The sequence below is a fragment of the Mustelus asterias genome, chromosome 10 (genome assembly GCF_964213995.1).
Source record: "Mustelus asterias chromosome 10, sMusAst1.hap1.1, whole genome shotgun sequence".
In the NCBI taxonomy this organism is placed as follows: Eukaryota; Metazoa; Chordata; class Chondrichthyes; order Carcharhiniformes; family Triakidae; genus Mustelus; species Mustelus asterias.
The window spans coordinates 127,922,141-127,947,616 of record NC_135810.1 but is presented as its reverse complement, the minus strand read 5'-3'; the positions used below and the strand labels follow the sequence as shown (position 1 = coordinate 127,947,616).

The 25,476-nt window shown below is 46.0% G+C and overlaps 1 protein-coding gene across 1 annotated transcript in view; it reads left to right on the top strand.

The window, feature by feature from the left end:
- Positions 1 to 25,476, top strand: part of LOC144499967 (protocadherin-16-like) — a 502,287-nt gene that overhangs the window by 33,119 nt on the left and 443,692 nt on the right. Inside the window, exon 2 of the mRNA XM_078222709.1 lies at positions 3,763 to 5,575. Within this exon, the coding sequence (XP_078078835.1) occupies positions 3,812 to 5,575 (1,764 nt within the window). The 5' untranslated portion in view covers positions 3,763 to 3,811. The remainder of the gene's footprint in view (positions 1 to 3,762; positions 5,576 to 25,476) is intronic.

Genomic DNA, 25,476 nt, shown 5'->3' with positions numbered 1-25,476 from the left:
GGGGGCACAGGTTCAAGGTGAGAGGGGGAAAGTTTAAGGGAGATGTGCGGGGGAAGTTTTTCATGCAGAGAGTGGTGGGTGCCTGGAACGCGCTGCCAGTGGAGGTGGTGGAAGCAGGCACATTAGCAACATTTAAGGTGTATCTTGATAGACACATGAACAGGAGGCGAACAGAGGGATAGAAACCGTGCATCGGCACAGGCTTGGTGGGCCGAAGGGCCTGTTCCTGTGCTGTACCGTTCTTTGTTCTTAATAGGGGCATGGGGTACAAGAGCAAGGAGGTTATGTTGAATTTATATTCGGCAGTAGTTTGCTGCAGCTGGTCCATTGTGTCCTGTTCTGAGGGTCGCTCTTCAGGAAAGAAGGCAATGGAGGGATTGCAGAAAATCATGATTCTAAGTACCAGGGATGAGAAACTTCCATTATGAGGACAGATTGGAGAGGTTGGGACTGTTCCCCTTGGAGAGAAGAAGACTCAGAGGAGATTTGATAGAAATGTTCAAAATCATGAGGGGTCTGAACAGAGTGGGTCGGGAGAAACTGTTCCTGTTCGTAAAAGGATCTAGAACTAGAGGGTATAGATTTAAAGTGATTTGCAAAAGAAACAAAAGCAATATTAGGAAAACTTTTCTCACGCAGTGAATGGTTAAGGTCTGGAATGCTCTGCCTGAGAGTGAGGTGGAGGCAAGTTCAATTGAAGCATTCAAAAGGAATTAGACTGTTATCTGAAAAAGGAAGAATGTACAGGGTTATGGGGAGAAGACCGAAAATAGCACTGAGTAAATTGCTCATGAGGTGAGCTGGTTCAGTCACGAAGGGTCGAATGGCCTCCTCTGTACAGTAATAATTCTGTGACCCTGTGAAGTCATGTATCAGCTACACGATACTCAGTTTTAGACCACAGTTGGAATTACTGAGTATCTCTGGGTATCATGACTCAGGGAGGATACATTGGCCTTGGAAAGAGTGGAGTGTGGACTCCCAATTATGAGGCAAGATTACACAAATTAGGATCAAATTCCCTGGAATTTTGCTTGAGGAGTGATTTAATCAGTTTTCAAGATATTGAGGAGAACAGATGGGGTTGATAGAGTGAAACTATTTCCACTGGTTGAGAAGTCCAGGAAAAGGGGCAGAGTCCAAAAATTAGATACAGACCTTTCAGGAGTGAAATTCGGAAACATTTCTACACAAAAGATGGTAGAAGTTTGGAACTCTTCCTCAAATGCTCAACTAATTATTAATTTTAAATCTGAGATTGATAGATTTTATTAATCTAAGGAATTAAGAATATGGGACAAAGCAAAGCCTATTAGACAATAAGAGATGGGAGCAGGAGGGAACTGTGTGGTCCCTCACGTCAACTGCGCTATTCAATACATCCATTTGAACTCTGTTTTCCTGTCAACTCCCATATCCTTCTGATTCCATTAATAAACAAAAATCTCTCTATCACAGCCTTAAATACATTCAATGATGGAGCATCCACAACTTCGGTTTGGAGAATTCCGAAGATTCACCATTTGAATGAAGAAGTTTCTCTTCAACTCAGTCCTAAATAATTGAGCATTTATCCTTCTTGATTTGATTTATTTTATTATTGTCACATGTATTAACATACAGTGAAAAGTATTGTTTCTTGCACGCTATACAGACAAAGCATACCGTTCATAGAGAAGGAAAGGAGAGAGTGCAGAATGTAGTGTTACAGTCATAGCTAGGGTGTAGAGAAAGATCAACTTCAGGCTAAGTAGGTCCATTCAAAGGTCTGATGGCAGCAGGGAAGAAGCTGTTCTTGAGTCAGTTGGTATGTGACCTCAGACTTTTGTATCTTTTTCCCGAAGGAAGAGGGTGGAAGAGAGAATGTCGGGGTGCATGGGATCCTTAATTATGCTGGTTGCTTTGCCAAGGCAGCGGGAAGTGTAGACAGAGTCAATGGATGGGAGGCCGGTTTGCGTGATGGATTGGACTACATTCACAACCTTTTGTAGTTTCTTGGGGTCTTGGGCAGAGCAAGAGCCATACCAAGCTGTGATACAACCAGAAAGGATGCTTTCTATGGTGCATCTGTAAAAGTTGTTGAGAGTCGTAGCTGACATGCCAAACTTCCTTAGTCTTCTGAGAAAGTAGAGGCATTGGTGGGCTTTCTTAACTACAGTGCCGGCATGGGGGGACCAAAACAGGTTGTTGGTGATCTGGACACCTTAAAAACTTGAAGATCTCAACCTTTTCTACTTCGTCCCTGTTGATGCAGATGGGGCATGTTCTCCTTTATGCCTCCTGAAGTTGATAACAATCTCCTTTGTTTTGTTGACATTGAGGGAGAGATTATTGTTGCCGCACCAGTTTACCAGATTCTCTATCTCATTCCTGTACTCTGTCTCGCCATTGTTTGAGATCTGACCCACTACGGTGGTGTCGTCAGCAAACTTAAAAATCGAGTTGGAGGGGAATTTGGCCGCACAGTTATAGGTGCATAAGGAGTATAGTAGGGGGCTGAGAACACAGCCTTGTGGGGCACCGGTGTTGAGGATGATCGTGGAGGAGGTGTTGTTGCCTATTCTTACTGATTGTGGTCTCTGGGTTAGGAAGTTCAGGATCCAATCTTAGAGGGAGGAGCTGAGGCCCAGGCCACGAAGTTTGGAGATGAGTTTCATAGGAATAATGGTTTTGAAGACTGAGCTATAGTCAAAGACATAGGTGTCTTTGTTATCTCGGTGTTCCAGGGTTGAGTGCAGGGCCAGAAAGATGGCATCTGTTGTGGACCTGTTGCGACAGTGAATTGTAGTGGATCCAGGCAGTCTGAGAGGCTGGAATTGATTCATGCCATGACTAGCCTTTCGAAGCACTTCATAATGATGGATGTCAGAGCCACTGGATGATAGTCATTAAGGCACGCTGCCTGGCTTTTCTTTGGTACCAGGATGATGGTCGTCTTCTTCAAGCAGATAGGGACCTCAGATTGTTGTAAAGAGAGGTTGAAGATGTCTGCAAATACCCCCGCCAGCTGACCCGGACAGGATCTGAGTGATTGTCCGGGTACCCCCATCCGGGCCAGTCACTTTCCGTGGGTTGACCTTCAAGAAAGCCTAAGACTGTGTCCCTATATTCTAGACTTCACAGCGAAGGGAAAGAACCTCTCAAACTGTCAAGCCCTTTCAAAATCTTCAGTCTTTCAATGAGATCAACTCTTATTCTTCTAAACTCCTTAGAGTACAGCACAATTTACTCAGCCTTTTATTAGAAGCCAACTTCTCACCTCCAGGAACCAAGCTAGTGAACCATTGCTGTATTGCCTCCAATGCAAGTATATCCTTAATTAAATATGGAGATGAATACTACACACAGTGGGTGAGATTGTCCCTAAATCGCAAAGTGCTGCCCCTTGCCTGCTCTGATTCCTGTGGCAGGCAGGGTGGTAAAATTCCAGTGAATATTTGAGTTGTGGTCTCAACAAAATCCTGTACAACTGCAGCAAGACTTTTGACCTTGTATTTCAATGCCCATGCAATAAAGAACATTGCATTATTTCTTGCTTGCTGTACCTATGTCTTAACTTTTCATGTTCCTTGTATGAGTACACCCAAGTCATTCTGAGCATCAACACTTAAACATTCACTGCCTTTTTAAGATATGTAAATTTTATTCTTGCAATGAAAGTGAATAACTTGACACTTGCCCATGTTATCCACTGGGGTAACTGGGGTTGTTTGTAATCTCCTGCTACACCTGTGACTAACACTGGAATCCTTTTTCTTATAGAGCCGGAGTGGTTGCAGTTTCAGTAATTGGAGTAACATTGCTTCGAATTATGGATTTAGTGAGGACTTCCCAACCCAAATGCCAAGGTATGTTTCTGTGGCTTCAGCTGCTGTCAGGATTCTTGGTTGGATGGTCGATGGCCAGGTCAGATGAACCTCTTGTTTTGCAAATTGATGAGGAGCAGCCACCTAACACCATCATTGGAGACATCAATGCAGGACTTCCCCCTGGACATATTGCCAGCAGCTTTTTTATTCATGAGACTGATGGCACAGGCATGTCCTCTGATTTACTTATTGATGAAACCACTGGGATTATCAAAACAGCCAAAGTGTTGGATCATGAGTCCAGGGATAAGTACAAGTTTGTTGCAGTAAATTGGGGAGGTGATGCAGTGGAGGTGGTGATAATTGTCAATGATATTAATGATAATTCTCCAGTATTCCCCAACAGTCAAATGAAACTTAATGTACCTGAGCAAACACCTGTGGGGACAAGATTCCGTTTAGACTCAGCCATTGATGCAGATGGAGGGCAATTTAGCACACAGGGATATCTTATTAAAGATGGAAATGTTGGACAAGCCTTTAGGCTTGAAACTAAGAGAGTTGCAGAGACACTAGATCTGGAATTAGTCGTCAACAATCCTCTGGACAGGGAGATGAGATCCACTTACACTTTGATGATTGAAGCCTTTGATGGTGGATCTCCCCACAGAACAAGTCAGATGACATTGGATATCTCCATATTGGACGTGAATGACAATGCTCCAATATTTAATCAGACTCGATACTACACCATGATTTCAGAAAGCTTACAGCCAGGCACCAGTCTTCTTCAGGTCTTTGCCACAGATGTAGATGAAGGGAATAATGGTGTGGTCATTTATGAGATCAACAGGAGACAGAGTGATCCCAACCAGTACTTTGCCATAGATTCGAAGACAGGTGTGATCAAATTAAACAAAGGATTGGATTATGAAATGAAGAAAGTTCATGAGCTGGTGGTCCAAGCTCGAGACAATGCTACACATCCTGAAGTGACAACAGCATTTGTAACCGTCCAGGTCAAGGATTACAACGATAACCAGCCCACACTCACCATCATATTTCTCAGTGAAGATGGCTCACCTCACATCTCGGAGGGAGCTCAACCTGGCCAGTTTGTGGCCAGGATTTCTGTATCTGATCCTGACTATGGAGAATATGCCAAAGTCAATGTATCCCTGGATGGCGGTGATGGTAAATTTGGACTGACTACAAAGGACAATATTATTTATCTGATCTGCGTGGATCAGGTGTTAGACAGAGAGGAAAAAGATACATACCAGTTGAGTGTTATGGCGACTGATTCAGGAACACCCCCATTGAGGGCTGAATCTACGTTTACCATCCATGTGACTGATGTTAACGACAACCCCCCAGTCTTTGATCACTTGGGCTATAGACAGTCCATTCCAGAGGTCCTGTACCCTGGGAGCTTTGTGCTACAAGTAACAGCCAGAGATAAAGATGAGGGCAGTAATGGGGAAATTGTCTACAGCATCATCAGCAGTCCAAAGTCTCATTCTGATTGGTTCACCATCGACCAAGCCACTGGCGTTATTACCACAGCTGCAACTTTGGATTATGAAACAGATCCCGCTCCCAGGTTGACGGTGATGGCCACTGATCGGGGAAGTACTCCCATGTCGTCCTCCGTCACTGTCACCATAGCGATACAGGATGTTAATGACAACGAACCAATGTTCAGCAGCAATTTCTATAATACATCAATCAAAGAAAATGAGCCAATGGGGACTTGTTTTCTCCAGGTAGGAGCATTTATATTGATGGAATTATGATTGTTAACAACTTGTAAATATTAATGAACTTGGAATTCTGTGTTTGCTTCAACGTCCAGTCTCCAGCAGCAGGAGGGGGTGATTGGTCAGGGAGGAGTATTTCCAAATCTGAAACAGTATTTGAAGGTGAGGAGGTAATTGGGCATGATGGAAACCCAGAAACATAGAGCTGGAGGAGGCCATTCGGCCCTTCGAGCCTGCTCCACCATTCATTACGATCATGGCTGATCATCCAACTCAATAGCCTAATCCTGCTTTCTCCCCATAACCTTTGATCCCATTCACCACAAGTGCTATATCCAGCCGCCTCTTGAATATATTCAATGTTTTGGCATCAACTACTTCCTGTGGTAATGAATTCCACAGGCTCACCACTCTTTGGGTGAAGAAATGTCTCCTCACCTCCATCCTAAATGTTCCACCCCGAATCCTCAGGCTGGGAGGTGAGTCATGTAGACTCCAACATTCCTTGGAGGAAGAAATCTGAAGACTAGTTTAATCTTATGGTAGTCTCGTGTTCTGTATGAGGCTGTCCCTGAGAGGATGTCTGAGGAGAGTCTGAATTGAGATTCAAAAATGGTAAAACTTCACAACTAAAGTGACTGTTTTAATTACCCCATCAAATTTTAAAGTTTGCTTCATGGACATGTACATGTACATAATACAGGCGGGAGTCTTACATGGTGGTCTGCCTCCCTGAGGCTGGGACCCAGGATGTCGCTGGGCGAGTCCCAAAAATCCTGAGGTGGGAGGGAGAGGAGCCAGAGGTAGCGGTACATATTGGTACCGCTGATGTGGGTAGGAAGGGGGAAGGGATCATGAAAAGAGAGTATAGGGAATTAGGGAGACAGCTGAGAAGGAGGAAAGCAAAGGTAGTAATCTCAGGATTGCTGTCTGTGCCACGGGAGGGTGAGGGCAGGAATGGAGTGAGGTGGAAAAAATTATAAGGGATAGGATTTATAGTTATTTGGAGAGTAATGAATTGATAGGTGATAGTCAGCATGGTTTTGTGGCAGGTAGGTCGTGCCTTACTAACCTTATTGAGTTTTTTGAGAAAGTGACCAAGGAGGTGGATGGGGGCAAGGCAGTGGACGTGGTATATATGGATTTTAGTAAGGCGTTTGATAAGGTTCACCATGGTAGGCTTCTACAGAAAATGCAGATGTATGGGATTGGGGGTGATCTAGGAAATTGGATCAGGAATTGGCTAGCGGATAGGAAACAGAGGGTGGTGGTTGATAGTAAATATTCATCATGGAGTGCGGTTACAAGTGGTGTACCTCAGGGATCTGTTTTGGGGCCACTGCTGTTTGTAATATTTATTAATGATCTGGATGAGGGTATAGTTGGGTGGATTAGCAAATTTGCTGATGACACCAAAGTCGGTGGTGTGGTAGACAGTGAGGAAGGGTGTCGTAGTTTGCAGGAAGACTTAGACAGGTTGCAAAGTTGGGCCGAGAGGTGGCGGATGGAGTTTAATGCGGAGAAGTGTGAGGTAATTCACTTTGGTAGGAATAACAGATGTGTTGAGTATAGGGCTAACGGGAGGACTTTGAATAGTGTGGAGGAGCAGAGGGATCTAGGTGTATGTGTGCATAGATCCCTGAAAGTTGGGAATCAAGTAGATAAGGTTGTTAAGAAGGCATATGGTGTCTTGGCGTTTATTGGTAGGGGGATTGAATTTAGGAGTCGTAGCGTTATGTTGCAACTGTACACAACTCTGGTGCGGCCGCACTTGGAGTACTGTGTGCAGTTCTGGTCCCCACATTACAGGAAGGATGTGGAGGCTTTGGAGAGGGTGCAGAGGAGGTTTACCAGGATGTTGCCTGGTATGGAGGGGAAATCCTATGAGGAGAGGCTGAGGGATTTGGGATTGTTTTCGCTGGAAAGGCGGCGGCTAAGAGGGGATCTTATTGAAACATATAAGATGATTAGAGGTTTAGATAGGGTGGATAGTGATAGCCTTTTTCCTCTGATGGAGAAATCCAGCACGAGGGGGCATGGCTTTAAATTGAGGGGGGGTAGTTATAGAACCGATGTCAGGGGTAGGTTCTTTACCCAGAGGGTGGTGAGGGATTGGAATGCCCTGCCAGCATCAGTAGTAAATGCGCCTAGTTTGGGGGCGTTTAAGAGATCCGTAGATAGGTTCATGGACGAAAAGAAATTGGTTTAGGTTGGAGGGTCACAGTTTTTTTTTTAACTGGTCGGTGCAACATCGTGGGCCGAAGGGCCTGTTCTGCGCTGTAATGTTCTATGTTCTATGTTCTATGTTCTATGAATGTGTGGCTGAGGGACTGGTGCAGGGGGCAGGGATTCAGGTTCCTGGACCATTGGGACCTCTTCAGGGGCAGGTGTGACCTGTACACAAAAAACGGGTGGCACTTGAATCCCAGGGGGACCAATATCCTGGCAGGAAGGTTGGCTAAGGCTACTGGGGAGAGTTTAAACTAGATAGGTTGGGGGGAGGGGATCAAAATGAGGTGACTGAGAGTGAGGAAGGTAGCTCGCAAACAGAGGAGGGTTATCGGCAGTGCAAGAGGGCAGATGGATAGGGAATAGAGAAGGGGAGAGCTCAGACCAAAGGATTGAGATGTGTTTACTTTAATGCCAGGAGTATAGTGAATAAAGGGGATGAGCTCAGAGCATGGATCGATGCCTGGAAGTATGATGTGGTGGCCATTACGGAGACTTGGATGTCTCAGGGACAGGACTGGATACTCCAGATGCCGGGATTCAGATGTTTCAGGAAGGACAGGGAGGGAGGCAAGAGAGGGGGTGGAGAGGCACTGCTGATCAGGGATAGTGTCACAGCTGTAGAGAAGGTGTATGCTGTGGAGGGATTGTCTACAGAGTCTCTGTGGGTGGAGGTTCAGACTGGGAAGGGACCGGTCACTTTGCTGGGAGTTTTCTACAGGCCGCCCAATAGGAACAGGGAGGTGGAGGAGCAGATAGGGAAACAGATCCTGGAGAGATGCAGTAATAGCAGAGTTGTTGTGATGGGAGACTTTAATTTCCCAAACATAGATTGGAATATCCCTAGGGTAAGGGGATTGGATGGGGAAGAGTTTGTTAGGTGTGTTCAGGAGGGTTTCCTGACACAGCATGTGGACAAGCCGACAAGAGGAGAGGCTGTACTTGATCTGATACTGACCAATGAGCCTGGACAGGTGTCAGATCTCTCAGTGGGAGAGCATCTTGGGGATAGCAATCATAACTCTATCTCCTTTAGGCTTGCATTGGAAAAAGAGAGGATCAGGCAAGCTAGGAAAGTGTTTATGTGGAGTATGGGGAAATATGAAGACATTAGACAGCAAATTAGAGGAGTAAATTGGAAGGAGGTATTCTCGGGGAAATGGACTGAAGAGAGGTGGCAGTTTTTCAAGGAATGTCTGTCTAGAGTTCTACAGGACAACATTCTGAGCAGACAGGGAGGTGTTGGTCGGTTAAAGGAACCGTGGTGCACGAAAGCTGTGCAGGACCTAGTCGAGAGGAAAAGGAAAGCGGACAAAAGGCTCAGAGAGCTTGGCGAAGATAGGGATTTAGAAGAGTATACGGCTTGTAGGAAGGGACTAAAGAAGGAAATTAGGAGAGCCAGAAGGGGTCACGAGAAGGCCCTGGCAGGTAGGATTAAGGAGAACCCTAAGGCGTTCTATAAATATGTGAAGAGTAAAAGGATGAGACGTGACGGAATAGGGCCTATAAAAGATGAAGGCGGGAAAGTCTGTACGGAACCAGTAGAAATGGCAGAGGTGCTCAATAAGTATTTTGCCTCGGTTTTCACAGAGGAGAAGGACATGGGTGGATGTACTGCGGGCGTGCGGTGGACTGAAAGGATTGAGTATGTGGACTTTAAGAAAGAGGTTGTGCTGGAATCCTTGAATGGCATCAAGATAGATAAGTCGCCGGGTCCGGATGGGATGTACCCCAGGTTACTGTGGGAGGCGAGGGAGAAGATTGCAGAGCCTCTGGGGATGATCTTTGCGTCGTCGATGGAGATGGTAGAGGTGCCGGAGGATTGGAGGATTGCGGATGTGGTTCCTATTTTCAAGAAGGGGAATAGGGATAGCCCAGGTAATTACCGACCGGTGAGTCTAACCTCAGTGGTTGGTAAACTGATGGAGAAGATCCTGAGGGACAGGATATATGAGCATTTAGAGAGGTTTATTATGCTCAAGAATACTCAGCATGGCTTTGTCAAGGGCAGATCGTGCCTTATGAGCCTGGTGGAGTTCTTCGAAAATGTGACTAAACACATTGACAAAGGGAAGGCGGTAGATGTGGTTTATATTGATTTTAGCAAGGCGTTCGATAAGGTCCCCCATTCAAGGCTTCTAGAAAAAGTGAGAGGGCATGGGATCCAAGGGGCTGCTGCCCGGTGGATCCAGAACTGGCTTGCCCAAAGGAGGCAGAGAGTGGGTATAGATGGGTCTTTTTCTAAATGGAGGTCAGTCACCAGTGGTGTGCCCCAGGGATCTGTTCTGGGACCCTTGCTGTTTGTCATTTTCATAAATGACCTGGATGAGGAAGCGGAGGGATGGGTTGGTAAGTTTGCCGACGACACGAAGGTTGGTGGGGTTGTGGATAGTCTGGAGGGATGTCAGAAGTTACAGAAGGACATAGATAGGATGCAAGACTGGGCGGAGAAGTGGCAGATGGACTTCAACCCAGATAAATGCGTCGTGGTCCATTTTGGTAGGTCAAATGGGATGAAGGAGTACAATATGGTGTCTTGGCGTTTATTGGTAGGGGGATTGAATTTAGGAGTCGTAGCGTTATGTTGCAACTGTACACAACTCTGGTGCGGCCGCACTTGGAGTACTGTGTGCAGTTCTGGTCCCCACATTACAGGAAGGATGTGGAGACTTTGGAGAGGGTGCAGAGGAGGTTTACCAGGATGTTGCCTGGTATGGAGGGGAGATCCTATGAGGAGAGGCTGAGGGATTTGGGATTGTTTTCGCTGGAAAGGCGGCGGCTAAGAGGGGATCTTATTGAAACATATAAGATGATTAGAGGTTTAGATAGGGTGGATAGTGATAGCCTTTTTCCTCTGATGGAGAAATCCAGCACGAGGGGGCATGGCTTTAAATTGAGGGGGGGTAGTTATAGAACCGATGTCAGGGGTAGGTTCTTTACTCAGAGGGTGGTGAGGGATTGGAATGCCCTGCCAGCATCAGTAGTAAATGCGCCTAGTTTGGGGGCGTTTAAGAGATCCGTAGATAGGTTCATGGACGAAAAGAAATTGGTTTAGGTTGGAGGGTCACAGTTTTTTTTTTAACTGGTCGGTGCAACATCGTGGGCCGAAGGGCCTGTTCTGCGCTGTAATGTTCTATGTTCTATGTTCTATGTTCTATATAAAGGGAAAGACTCTTGGTACGGTAGAGGATCTGAAGGACCTTGGGGTCCGGGTCCATGGGACTCTAAAATCGGCCCCGCAGGTGGAGGAGGTGGTTAAGAAAGCGTATGGTGTGCTGGCCTTTATTAATCGAGGGATTGAGTTTAGGAGTCCGGGGATAATGATGCAGCTATGTAAGACCCTCATCAGACCCCACTTGGAGTACTGTGCTCAGTTCTGGTCGCCTCACTATAGGAAGGATATGGAAAAGATTGAAAGGGTGCAGAGGAGATTTACAAGGATGTTGCCTGGATTGAGTGGCATGCCTTATGAGGATAGGCTGAGTGAGCTCGGTCTTTTCTCCTTGGGGAGACTAAGGATGAGAGGAGACCTAATAGAGGTGTATAAGATGTTGAGAGGCATAGATCGGGTGGACTCTCAGAGGCTTTTTCCCAGGGTGGAAATGTCTGCTACGAGAGGACACAGGTTTAAGGTGCTGGGGGGTAGGTACAGGGGAGATGTTAGGGGTAAGTTTTTCACACAGAGGGTGGTGGGCGAGTGGAATCGCTGCTGTCAGTGGTGGTGGAGGCGAACTCAATAGGGTCTTTTAAGAGACTCCTGGATGAGTACATGGAGCTTAATAGGATGGAGGGTTATAGGTAGGTCTCGAAGGTAGGGATGTGTTCGGCACAACTTGTGAGCCGAAGGGCCTGTTTGTGCTGTAGTTTTTCTATGTTCTATGTTCTATAATCAAGGTGGTCTTTATCTTGTGGTCTGGAATACAAGGTACAGTTAAAAAAAGCTCTGTTACAGACCCACATCTGGAGTAACTGTCTTTATAAAGACTGGATTAGTTGTAAGTATTCGCATTCCAACCATTATTCATGTAAATTGAGTCTGTGTCTTATAAGTTCTGTTTGTGAACAGAATTCCCACTCACCTGAAGAAGGGGCTCAGAGCCTCGAAAGCTTGCGTGGCTTTTGCTACCAAATAAACCTGTTGGACTTTAACCTGGTGTTGTTAAACTTCTTACTGTGTTTACCCCAGTCCAACGCCGGCATCTCCACATTCTGTCAAGAAGCCAATTTTGTATCCATTTTGATACCTCACCCTGGATTCCGTGAGATTGAACTTTATGCAACAACCTACCATGTGGTACCTTGTCAAAAGCCTTGCTAAAATCCATGAAGACAACATCAACTACACTGCCCTCATCTACCTTCTTGGTTACCCCTTCAAAAAACTCAATCAAATTTGTGAGACATGATTTTCCACTCACAAAGCCATGCTGACTGTCCCGAATCAGTCCTTGCATCTCCAAATGCCTGTAGATCCTGTCTCTCAAAATACCTTCCAACAATTTACCCACCACAGATGTGAGGCTCATTGGCCTGTAGTTCCCAGGCTTTTCCCTGCAGCCCTTTTTAAACAAAGGCACAACATTTGCCACTCTCCAATCTTCAGGCACCTCACCCATGATGATCGATGATTCAAAGATCTCGGCTAGGGAACCCGCAATTTCCTCCCTAGCCTCTCACAATGGCTTGGGATATACCTCATGAGGTCCCGCAGATTTATCTACCTTGATGCGCTTTAAGACTTCCAGCACTTCCTTCTCTGTAGTATGTACACTCCTCAAGACATCACGATTTATTTCCCCAAGTTCCCTAACATCCATGCTTTTCTCAACAGTAAATACTGATGAGAAATATGCATTTAGGATCTCACCCATCTCTTGTGGATCCACACACAGATGACCTTGTTGATCCTTCTGAGTCTCTACTCTCTCCCTTGTTACTCTTTTGCCCTTTATGTATTTGTAGAAGCTCTTTGGATTCTCCTTTGCCTTATCTGCCAAAACAATTTCGTGTCCCCTTTTTGCCCTCCTGATTTCTCTCTTAACTCTACTCCTACACCCCCTGTACTCTTCAAGAGATTCACTTGATCCCAGCTGCCTATGCATGTCATGTGCCCTTTTCTTCTTCTTGACCAGGGCCTTAATATCCCGGGTCATCCAGGGTTCCCGACTTCTGCCAGCCTTACCCTTCACTCTAAGAGGAATGTGTTTGCCCTGAACCCTGGTTAACAGGGTTAACTGGTTAGTCTTACTTAAGGTTAACCGGTTAGTCTCACTTAAGGCCGGTCAGTCTTACTTCAGTGGTTGGTAAGTTGATGGAAAAGGTCCTTAGGGATGGGATTTACGACCATTTAGAAAGATGCGGATTAATCCGGGATAGTCAGCACGGATTCGTGAAGGGCAAGTCGTGCCTCACAAATTTGATAGGATTTTTTGAGGAGGTAACTAAGTGTGTTGATGAAGGTCGGGCAGTTGATGTCATACACATGGATTTTAGTAACATGTTTGATAAGGTCCCCCATGGTCGGCTTATGATGAAAGTAAGGAGGTGTGGGATAGAGGGAAAGTTGGCCGATTGGATAGGTAACTGGCTATCTGATCGAACACAGTAAGATGTCTCACAACACCAGGTTAAAGTCCAACAGGTTTATTTGGTAGCAAATACCATAAGCTTTCGGAGCGCTGCTCCTTCGTCAGATGGAGTGGAAATGTGCTCTCAAACAGTGCACAGAGACACAACATCAAGTTACAGAATACTGATTAGAATGCGAATCCCTAAAGCCAGCCAGGTCTTAAAGGTACAGACAATGTGGGTGGAGGGAGCATTAAACACAGGTTAAAGAGATGTGTATTGTCTCCAGACAGAACAGCTAGTGAGACTCTGCAAGCCCAGGAGGCAAGCTGTGGGGGTTACTGATAATGTGACATAAATCCAACATCCCGGTTTAGGCCGTCCTCATGTTTGCGGAACTTGGCTATCAGTTTCTGCTCAGCGACTCTGCACTGTCGTGTGTCGTGAAGGCCGCCTTGGAGAACGCTTACCTGAAGATCCAAGGCTGAATGCCCGTGACTGCTGAAGCGCTCCCCCACAGGAAGTGAACAGTCTTGCCTGGTGATTGTCGAGCGGTGTTCATTCATCGGTTGTCGTACATATCTGATCGAAGACAGAGGGTGGTGGTGGATGGAAAATTTTCGGACTGGAGGCAGGTTGCTAGCGGAGTGCCACAGGGATCAGTGCTTGGTCCTCTGCTATTTGTGATTTTTATTAATGACCTATAGGAGGGGGCTGAAGGGTGGATCAGTAAATTTGCTGATGACACCAAGATTGGTGGAGTAGTGGATGAGGTGGAGGGCTGTTGTAGGCTGCAAAGAGACATAGATAGGATGCAAAGCTGGACTGAAAAATGGCAGATGGAGTTTAACCCTGATAAATGTGAGGTGATTCATTTTGGTAGGACAAATTTAAATGTGGATTACAGGGTCAAAGGTAGGGTTCTGAAGACTGTGGAGGAACAGAGAGATCTTGGGGTCCATATCCACAGATCTCTGAAGGTTGCCACTCAAGTGGATAGAGCTGTGAAGAAGGCCTATCGTGTGTTAGCTTTTATTAACAGGGGGTTGGAGTTTAAGAGCCATGGGGTTATGCTGCAACTGTACAGGATCTTGGTGAGACCACATTTGGGATATTGTGTGCAGTTCTGGTCACCTCACTATAAGAAGGATGTGGAAGTGCTGGAAAGAGTGCAAAGGAGATTTACCAGGATGCTGCTTGGTTTGGAGGGTAGGTCTTATGAGGAAAGGTTGAGGGAGATAGGGCTGTTCTCTCTGGAGCGGAGGAGGCTGAGGGGAGACTTAATAGAGGTTTATAAAATGATGAAGGGGATAGATAGAGTGAACGTTCAAAGACTATTTCCTCGGGTGGATGGAGCTATTACAAGGGGGCATAACTATAGGGTTCATGGTGGGAGATATAGGAAGGATTTCCGAGGTAAGTTCTTTACTCAGAGAGTGGTTGGGGTGTGGAATGGACTGCCTGCAGTGTTAGTGGAGTCAGACACTTTAGGAACGTTTAAGCGGTTATTGGATAGGCACATGGAGCACACCAGGATGATAGGGAGTGGGATAGCTTGAGCTTGGTTTCAGATAAAGCTCGGCACAACATTGTGGGCCGAAGGGCCTGTTCTGTGCTGTACTGTTCTATGTTCTATGTTCTGTAACACACTTTGGAAAGCATGCCACTTACAAGACATCCCTTTGCCTTCCCACAGACTCCCCCAATTAACTTGTGAAAGTTCCTGCCTGATACCATCAAAATTGTCCTTGCCCCAATTTAGAATTTTAACTTTTGGGACAGACCTATCATTCTCCATAGCTATGTTAAAACTAATAGAATTATGGTCACTGGTCCCAAAGTGATCCCTCACTAACACTTCTGTCACCTGCCCTTCCTTATTTCCCAAGTGGAGATCAAGTTTTGCCCCCTCTCTTGTCGGGCCATCCACATACTGAATGAGAAATTCCTCCTGAATACACTCAACAAATTTCTCTCCATCCAACTCTCGAATACTATGGGTCTCCCAGTCAATGTTGGGAAAATTAAACATCACCTCTATAACATCACCCCTCAGCCTTCTACGCTCCAGGGAAAAAAGTTCCAGTCTATCCAGCCTATCCTTATAACTCAAACCATCAAGTCTCGGTAGCATCCTAGTAAATCTTTTCTGCACTCTTTCTAGTTTAATAATATCCTTTCTATAATAGCGTGACCAGAACTATACACCAATGTCTTGTACAGCTTCAACAAGACGTCCCAACTCCTGTATTCAATGTTCTGACCAATGAAACCAAGAATGCCGAATGCCTTCACCACTCTGTCCACCTGTGACTCCACTTTCAAAGAGCTATGAACCTGTACCCCTCGATCTCTTTGGTCTATAACTCTCCCCAACATCCTACCATGAACTGAGTAAGTCCTGCCCTGGTTCGGTCTACCAAAATGCATCAAGTCGCATTTATCTAAATTAAACTCCATCTGCCATTCATCAGCCCACTGGCCCAATTGATCAAGATCCTGTTGCAATCCTAGATAACCTTCTTCACTGTCCTCTATGCCACCAATCTTGGTGTCATCTGCAAACTTACTAATCATGCCTCCGAAATTCTCATCCAAATCATTAATATGAATGACAAATAACGGTGGACCCAGCATCGATTCCTGGGGCACACCACTGGTCACAGGCCTCCAGTTTGAAAAACAACCCTCTACAACCACCTTCTGTCTGCTGTCAGTCATTAAGCCAATTTTGTATCCAATTGATTATCTCACCCTGAATTCCATGAGATTTAACATTACGCAACAATCTACCATGCGGTACCTTGTCAAAGGCCTTGCTGAAGTCCATGTAGACAACATCAACTGCACTGCCCTCTCCTACCTTCTTGGTTACCCCTTCAAAAAACTCAATCAAAATTGTGAAACATGATTTTCCACTCACAAAGCCAAGCTGACTGTCCCTAATCTAATCACCTGGAAAGGAATAATTTGATTAGGGATAGTCAGCTCGGTTTTGTGAAGGGTAGGTCGTGCCTCACAAACCTTATTGAGTTCTTTGAGAAGGTGACCAAAGAGGTGGATGAGGGTAAAGCGGATATAGGACAGATGTTAGAGGGAGGTTCTTTACTCAGAGAGTAGTAAGGGCGTGGAATGCCCTGCCTGCAGCAGTGGTGGACTCGTCAACGTTGAGAGCGTTCAAGTGGTTATTGGATAAACATATGGATGATATTGGAATAGTGTAGATTAGAGGGGCTTTAGATTGGTACCACTGGTCGGCGCAACATCGAGGGCCGAAGGGCCTGTACTGCGCTGTAATGTTCTATGTTCTAATCAGTCCTTGCTTCTCTAAATGCCTGCAGATCCTGTCTCAGAATACCTTTTAACAACTTACCCACTACAGATGTGAGGCTCACCGGTCTGTAGTTCCCAGGCTTTTCCCTACAGCCCTTCTTAAACAAAGGCACAACCCTCCAATCTTCAGGCACCTCACCTGTGGCTGTCGATGATTCAAACATCTCTGCTAGGGGACCCACAATTATGTTCAGTTTTCTTTTCAAAAAAACTCAATTAAATTATGATGTGGAGATGCCGGCGTTGGACTGGGGTAAACACAGTAAGAAGTTTAACAACACCAGGTTAAAGTCCAACAGGTTTATTTGGTAGCAAAAGCCACACAAGCTTTCGAGGCTCTGAGCCCCTTCTTCAGGTGAGTGGGAATTCTGTTCACAAACAGAACTTATAAGACACAGACTCAATTTACATGAATAATGGTTGGAATGCGAATACTTACAACTAATCCAGTCTTTAAGAAACAAAACAATGGGAGTGGAGAGAGCATCAAGACAGGCTAAAAAGATGTGTATTGTCTCCAGACAAGACAGCCAGTGAAACTCTGCAGGTCCACGCAACTGTGGGAGTTACAAATAGTGTGACATAAATTCTGATTCTAGGATCGCATGATAAAGACTCAGGAGGAAAAAAGCAGAAATATTTATGTGAAATAGTGTGACATAAACCCAATATCCCGGTTGAGGCCGTCCTTGTGTGTGCGGAAGCGTTCTCCAAGGCGGCCTTCGCGACACACGACAGCGCAGAGTCGCGGAGCAGAAACTGATAGCCAGGTTCCGCACACACAAGGACGGCCTCAACCGGGATATTGGGTTTATGTCACACTATTTCACATAAATATTTCTGCTTTTTTCCTCCTGAGTCTTTATCATGCGATCCTAGAATCAGAATTTATGTCACACTATTTGTAACTCCCACAGTTGCGTGGACCTGCAGAGTTTCACTGGCTGTCTTGTCTGGAGACAATACACATCTTTTTAGCCTGTCTTGATGCTCTCTCCACTCCCATTGTTTTGTTTCTTAAAGACTGGATTAGTTGTAAGTATTCGCATTCCAACCATTATTCATGTAAATTGAGTCTGTGTCTTATAAGTTCTGTTTGTGAACAGAATTCCCACTCACCTGAAGAAGGGGCTCAGAGCCTCGAAAGCTTGTGTGGCTTTTGCTACCAAATAAACCTGTTGGACTTTAACCTGGTGTTGTTAAACTTCTTACTCAATTAAATTAGGCAGGATCTCCCACCAACAAATCTATGCTGCCTATCCCTGATCAATCCCTGCCTTTCCAAATGTTGATTAATCCTGACCCTCAGAATTTTTTCCAATAATTTCCTTACCACTGAATTAGACTAACCGGCTTGTAATTGCCTGGCTTATCCCTGCTGCCCTTCTTGAATAAAGGTATCACATTAGCTATCTTCCAGTCACCTGGCACCACCTGTGGCCAGCAAAGATTTAAATAACTCCATTAGGGCCCTTGCAATCTCCTCCCTTGTCTCCCACAGGAGTCTGGGATAAATCTCATCAAACCCTGGGGATTTATGCACCTTTATGTCCACGAAAACATTTAATACCTCCTCCTTATTAATCTTAACGTGCGCTACAACTTTATCGTCCCAACTGAAATCTCCAACTATTATGTCTTTTTTCTTCATGAATACAGATGAAAAATATTCATTTAAGACTTCAGTCACCTGCTTCTGGCTCCATGTACAGGTTGCTGCTTTGGCCTCTAATGGGCTGCAGTCTTTCCGTGGTCATCCTCTTGCTCTTAATACACTTATAAAATGCCTTGGGCTTTTCCTTAATCCTATCTGCCAGTGATATTTCATGGCCCCTCTTTGCCCTCCTAGTTTATTTTTTAAGCACACCCTACACTTTCTATACTCCTGAACGGCCTCCCCCGTTGTTAGTGCTCTACACCAATCAGATGCTTCCTTTCTTTCTTTATCAAGCCCTCAATATCTCTTGACATCCAGGGTTCCGTGGACTTGCCGCCTTTGCCCCTCACTCTTACAGGAACCTGGCCCTGAACTCTTCAGTTTTAAAAAAACTCACACTTTCCAAATAAAATAGGGAACAGTACAGCACAGGAACAGGCCTTCAGCCCACCATGATGTGCTGAACATGACGCCCATTAAACTAATCCCTTCTGCTTGCCCTCTATTCCTTGCATATTAATGTGCTTATCTAAAAGCCCCTTAAATACCCCTATTGTAGATGTACATTTACCTGCAAGTAGCTGCTCCCAGTCTACTGGATCCTGTCTAATGATATTAACATCACCTCCCCCCCCCACCCCACCCCCCCACTCCTTTCTGGACGTTTCTTATCTCTTTCCAGAATGACTTTGAAACTTACAAAGTTATGGTCACTATCCCCAAAATGCTCCCGCACTGACACTTTGACCACTTCATTCCCTCGGATTAGGTCCAGCACTGCCCCATCCTCAGAAGGACTATCTATGTGCTGGCACATAAAGCTCTCCTGATGCACTTTAAAAACTCCACCCAGCTAATCCTTCCACACTAAGGCGCGAATATTGTTCCCCGACTAATATAATCCTATTCCCCTCACATCTCTCTGTGATTTGCCGACATGCCTACTCCTCTATTTCCCTCTGGCTGTTGGGAAGCCTCCCAACAAAGTGATTGCCCCTTTTTGTATTTCTAAGCTCCACCCATATGGCCTCATTTGAAAAGCTTTCTGAGACATCCTCCCTCGTTCCATGATAGTCTTCATGTTTCTTCACTTCAAATCCATATCCAAGTATTTCAGATATGCGATGAGGATATGTACCTTTACCACCCTTAAGGGCACATAGAAACAAGAAACGGGAGTAGACCATTCGGCCCTTTGAGCCTGCTCCTCCATTCATTTTGATCATGGCTGATCATCGAATTCAATATCCTGATCCCTTCTTCCCCCCCATATCCCTTGATCCCTTTATCCTCAAGAGCCATATCTAATTTCTTCCTGAAATCAGACAATGTTTTGGCCTCAACTACATTCTGTGGGAGTGAATTCCACACATTCACCACCCTCTGGGTGAAGAAATTTCTTCTCACCTCAGTTCTAAAACGTTTATCCCTTATCCTCAAACTATGACCCCTAGTTCTGGACTCCCCCACTATCAGAATATTCTTTTTGAATCTACCCTGTCTCTAATCCTGTTAGAATTTTATAAGTTTTTGAGATCCCCTCTCACTCTTCTGAACTCCAGTGAATATAATCCTAACTGATTTAGTCCCCCCTCATATGACAGACCTGCCATCCCAGGAATCAGCCTGGTAAACCTTCACTGTACTCCTTCGATAGCAAGGACATCCTTCCTCAGATAAGAACACCAAAACTGCACACAATACTCCAGATGTGGTCTCACCAACGCCCTATACAATTACAGCAAAACATCCCTATCCCTATACTCAAATCCTCTCGCTATGAAGGCCAACATACCATTTGCCTTCTTTACTGCCTGCTGTACCTGCGCGCCTGCTTTCAGCAACTGATGCACGAGGACACCAAGGTCTCGCTGAGTATCCACCTCTCCCAATTTACACCCATTCAAGTAATAATCTGTCTTCCTATTTTTGCTACCAAAGTGGATAACCTCATATTTATCCACATTATTCTGCATCTGCCATGCAGATGCCCACACACTCAGCCTGTTCAAATCACGCTGAAGCATCTCTGTATCCTCCTCACAGCTCACCCTCCCACCCAACTTTGTATCATCTGCAAATTTGGAGATAATACATTTAGTTCTCCCAGTGAAGAGGATATAAAGATTTTACAGCTGGATGTAGATAGGCTCGGAGAACGGGCCAGAATCTGGCAGATGGAATTTAGTCTGGATAAGTGTGAGGTTATCCATTTTGGCTGGAAAGCTAAAGGGTACTTTATTATTTAAATGGGAAACAGATTCAAAGTGCATCAGTGCAGAGGGATCTGGGTGTCAGTGTTCATGAATCGCAGAAAGTTGGTACACAGCAGCACGTAATAAATAAGACAAATGGGATGTTGGTATTTTGTGGGTTTCCTCCATGTGCTCCGGTTTCATAGAACATAGAACATAGAACATTACAGCGCAGAACAGGCCCTTCGGCCCACGATGTTGCACCGACCAGTTAAAAAAAAACTGTGATCCTCCAACCTAAACCAATTTCTTTTCGTCCATGAACCTATCTACGGATCTCTTAAACGCCCCCAAACTAGGCGCATTTACTACTGATGCTGGCAGGGCATTCCAATCCCTCACCACCCTCTGGGTAAAGAACCTACCCCTGACATCGGTTCTATAACTACCCCCCCTCAATTTAAAGCCATGCCCCCTCGTGCTGGATTTCTCCATCAGAGGAAAAAGGCTATCACTATCCACCCTATCTAAACCTCTAATCATCTTATATGTTTCAATAAGATCCCCTCTTAGCCGCCGCCTTTCCAGCGAAAACAATCCCAAATCCCTCAGCCTCTCCTCATAGGATCTCCCCTCCATACCAGGCAACATCCTGGTAAACCTCCTCTGCACCCTCTCCAAAGCCTCCACATCCTTCCTGTAATGTGGGGACCAGAACTGCACACAGTACTCCAAGTGCGGCCGCACCAGAGTTGTGTACAGTTGCAACATAACGCTACGACTCCTAAATTCAATCCCCCTACCAATAAACGCCAAGACACCATATGCCTTCTTAACAACCTTATCTACTTGATTCCCAACTTTCAGGGATCTATGCACACATATACCTAGATCCCTCTGCTCCTCCACACTATTCAAAGTCCTCCCGTTTCCTCCCACAGTCCAAAAAATGTGCTGGTTAGGTGCATTGGTCATGCTAAATTCTCCCTCAGTGTACGCGAGCAGGCGCTGGAGTGTGGCGACTAAGGGATTTTCACAGTCACTTCATTGCAGTGTTAATGTAAGCCGGAGTGTGACACTAATAAGTAAACTTTAAAATCTTGGAGTATAAAAGTAAAGGGTGCAAAGGAGATTTACAAGGATGTTGCCTGGGTTGAGGAGCATGCCTTATGAGGATAGGTTGAGTGAGCTCGGCCTTTTCTCCTTGGAGAGACGAGAAACTACTTCTCTTAGAGGGTTGTGAATCTGTGGAACTCGCTGGTCCAGAGTGCAGTGAGGCAGAATCAATCAATGGATTGGAGAAAGAGATAGAGATGTTTGTGATGAAAAATGGGATAAAAGGTGATGGGGCACAGGCAGGAAAGTGGAGTAGAGACCAGGTTAAGATCAGCCATGATCTGATTGAATGGCGGAGTATGCTCGAAGGGCTGAATTGCTCCTAATTCCCATGTCCTATGTCTTTGTTTCTTGTGTTTATATCAGCGCGTGGGGAGACTGGTCCCCCCCCCCCCCCCCCCCCCCCCCACCCCACTTCTTCACCCGTCTCCACTCCTCCCTTTCCCCTGGTGTCTATATCAGGGTGTGGGGAGACTGTACCCCCCCCCTTTTGTTTATATGAGGGAGACTGTGTCCCTCACTTCAAGCCAATCTGTGTATGTCTCAAGGGTCATATTTAGAAGGTTTTGTCAAGTCTGATGTGTCGTACAAGCAGTGAAGCCTGGACTTTAAGCTGTTTGGCACAAAGCCAGTGAATCGGGTGAGGGGCCTAGCTCATGTGATTTAAATAAAATGAGAGAACCGAGCTGTGGCGCTGCCAAGATCCCCAGGTGTTTGTTCTCACCCGAAGTTAATAACTGTCTGCAGTTCCGGATACTCTGAATAAACCTCGAGGCGAGTGAAGCGACTTAGCTGCGCTGGCGACTTACTCCATTCATCTGATTCCAAGCCCTGCTTGGAGGTGGAATGTTTGTACCTCGAAATCCCCATTGCGTGAGGTCAAATCCAAGGAAACTCCATCCAGCATTCCCGTGTTTGCATTGGTGGGGTTGAATTGTTGGGATGAGGTTGGAGGGGGGAATCACACAGTTGGCAGGGAACAGAAATTGGCAGGGCTCGGGACTGTCATTCCAGGAAGCTGCAGGATTTACTGAGTTGCTGCCAACCTGTGATTAATAATGTTCGATCCCAGGTGAAACATTCAGTAAAAAGTGAGGCCACTTTCCGAGTGCAGTTAGTTCCACTAACTCCACATAACATGCTGTTCACTGAGAAATATAATTCTCCATTTGATTCTGTATTTTCCACTTAAGAATCACACATGTTTCACTGGCATACAGACCTTGCAAATTAAATAATCTCCTTATTTGGGCTATGTGAGCAATTCTGCTGAGAGGGACTGGAAACTCAGACTATTCAACACTGCGTTCAGGACATATTTCTGAAAAGAACAATGAAAAAAATCATTCAAGTTTGTTCCACAGAGGCCATTTGCACTCTGCGTGACCTCAAGCCACCAATTTCATCCAGATACTGAACCCCACCCCCACCCACCAACAACCCCCACACATGCAAAGGGTAGTCAAAATCATACTTAGTGAGAGTCAATGTGTGTGGAACCCGTACCCCAGTGAGAGTCAGTGTGTGTGGAACCCGTGCTCCAGTGAGAGTCAGTGTGTATGGAACCCATACCCCAGTGAGAATCAGTGTGTGTGGGACCCATACCCCAGTGAGAGTCAGTGTGTGTGGAACCGTACTCCAGTGAGAGTCAGTGTGTGTGTGGGACCCGTACCCCAGTGAGAGTCAGTGTGTGTGGGACCCATACCCCAGTGAGAGTCAGTGTGTGTAGGGAACCGTACTCCAGTGAGAGTCAGTGTGTGTGTGTAGGACCCGTACCCCATTGAGAGTCAGTGTGTGTGGAACCCGTACCCCATTGAGAGTCAGTGTGTGTGGGACCCATGCCCCAGTGAGAGTCAGTGTGTGTGGGACCCGTACCGCAGTGAGAGTCAGTGTGTGTGGAACCCGTACCCCAGTGAGAGTCAGTGTGTGTGGAACCCATACCCCAGTGAGAGTCAGTGTGTGTGGAACCCATACCCCAGTGAGAGTCAGTGTGTGTGGAACCCGTACCCCAGTGAGAGTCAGTGTGTGTGGAACCCGTACCCCAGTGAGAGTCAGTGTGTGTGGAACTCATACCCCAGTGAGAGTCAGTGTGTGTGGGACCCGTACCCCAGTGAGAGTCAGTGTGTGTGGAACCCGTACCCCAGTGAGAGTCAGTGTGTGTGGAACCCATACCCCAGTGAGAGTCAGTGTGTGTGGGACCCGTACCCCAGTGAGAGTCAGTGTGTGTGGAACCCGTACCCCAGTGAGAGTCAGTGTGTGTGGGACCCGTACCCCAGTGAGAGTCAGTGTGTGTGGGATCCGTACCCCAGTGAGAGTCAGTGTGTGTGGGACCCGTACCCCAGTGAGAGTCAGTGTGTGTGGGACCCGTACCCCAGTGAGAGTCAGTGTGTGTGGGACCCGTACCCCAGTGAGAGTCAGTGTGTGTGGGACCCGTACCCCAGTGAGAGTCAGTGTGTGTGGAGAGCTTAGGTTCCAACGAGCCTGCTCCACCATTCAATACGATAATGGCTGATCTTGGGCCTCTTTCCCATTCACTCCCCACATCCCTTAATTACTCGAGAGGCCAAAACCCTGCCTATTCCTGCATCACTTATATATAACGTGGCAGAATTAGCAACAAAGAACAAAGAAAATTACAGCACAGGAACTGGCCCTTCAGCCCTCCAAGCCTGCAGCGACCATGCTACCTGACTGAACTAAAACCCCCTACCCTTCTGGGGACCACATCCATCTGTCCCCATCCTAGTCATGTATTTGTCAAGACGCCCCTTAAAAGTCCGTATCTGCTTTCACTATCTCCCCCAGCAACAAGCCAGGCAGCCACCACCCTTTGTGTAAGCAATCTGTCTCGTACATTTCCTTTAAACCTTGCCCCTCACACCTTAAACCTATGCTCCTGAGTAATTGACTCTTCCATCCTGGGAAAAAGCTTCTAACTATCCACTCTGTCCATGCCTCTCATAATCTTATAGAACATAAGAACATACGACACAAAGATAAGTGGAAAAGTGAATCGTGTGGAGGACGGAGAAGATCTGCAGAGAGATTTGGACAGGCTGAGTGAGTGGGCGAGGATATGGCAAATGGAGTATAACGTTGATAAATGCGAGGTTATACACTTTGGAGGAAATAATAACAAATGGGATTACTATCTCAATGGAAACAAATTAAAACATGCTACCGTGCAAAGGGACCTGGGGGTCCTTGTGCATGAGACGCAAAAGCCCAGTCTGCAGGTACAACAGGTGATCAAGAAGGCAAATGGGATGTTGGCCTATATTGCGAGGGGGATAGAATATAAAAGCAGGGATGTCTTGATGCACCTGTACAGGGCATTGGTGAGGCCGCAGCTGGAATACTGTGTGCAGTATTGGTCCCCTTATATGAGGAAGGATATATTGGCATTGGAGGGAGTGCAGAGAAGGTTCACCAGGTTGATACCGGAGATGAGGGGTTTGGATTATGAGGAGAGGCTGAGGAGATTGGGTTTGTACTCGTTGGAGTTCAGAAGGATGAGGGGGGATCTTATGGAGACTTATAAGATAATGCGGGGGCTGGATAGGGTGGAGGCGGAGAGATTCTTTCCACTTAATAAGGAAGTTAAAACTAGAGGACACAGCCTCAAAATAAAGGGGGGTCGGTTTAAGACAGAGTTGAGGAGGAACTTCTTCTCCCAGATGGTGGTGAATCTCTGGAATTCTCTGCCCACTGAGGTGGTGGAGGCTACCTCGCTGAATATGTTTAAAGCGCGGATAGATGGATTCCTGATCGGTAAGGGAATTAAGGGTTATGGGGATCAGGCGGGTAAG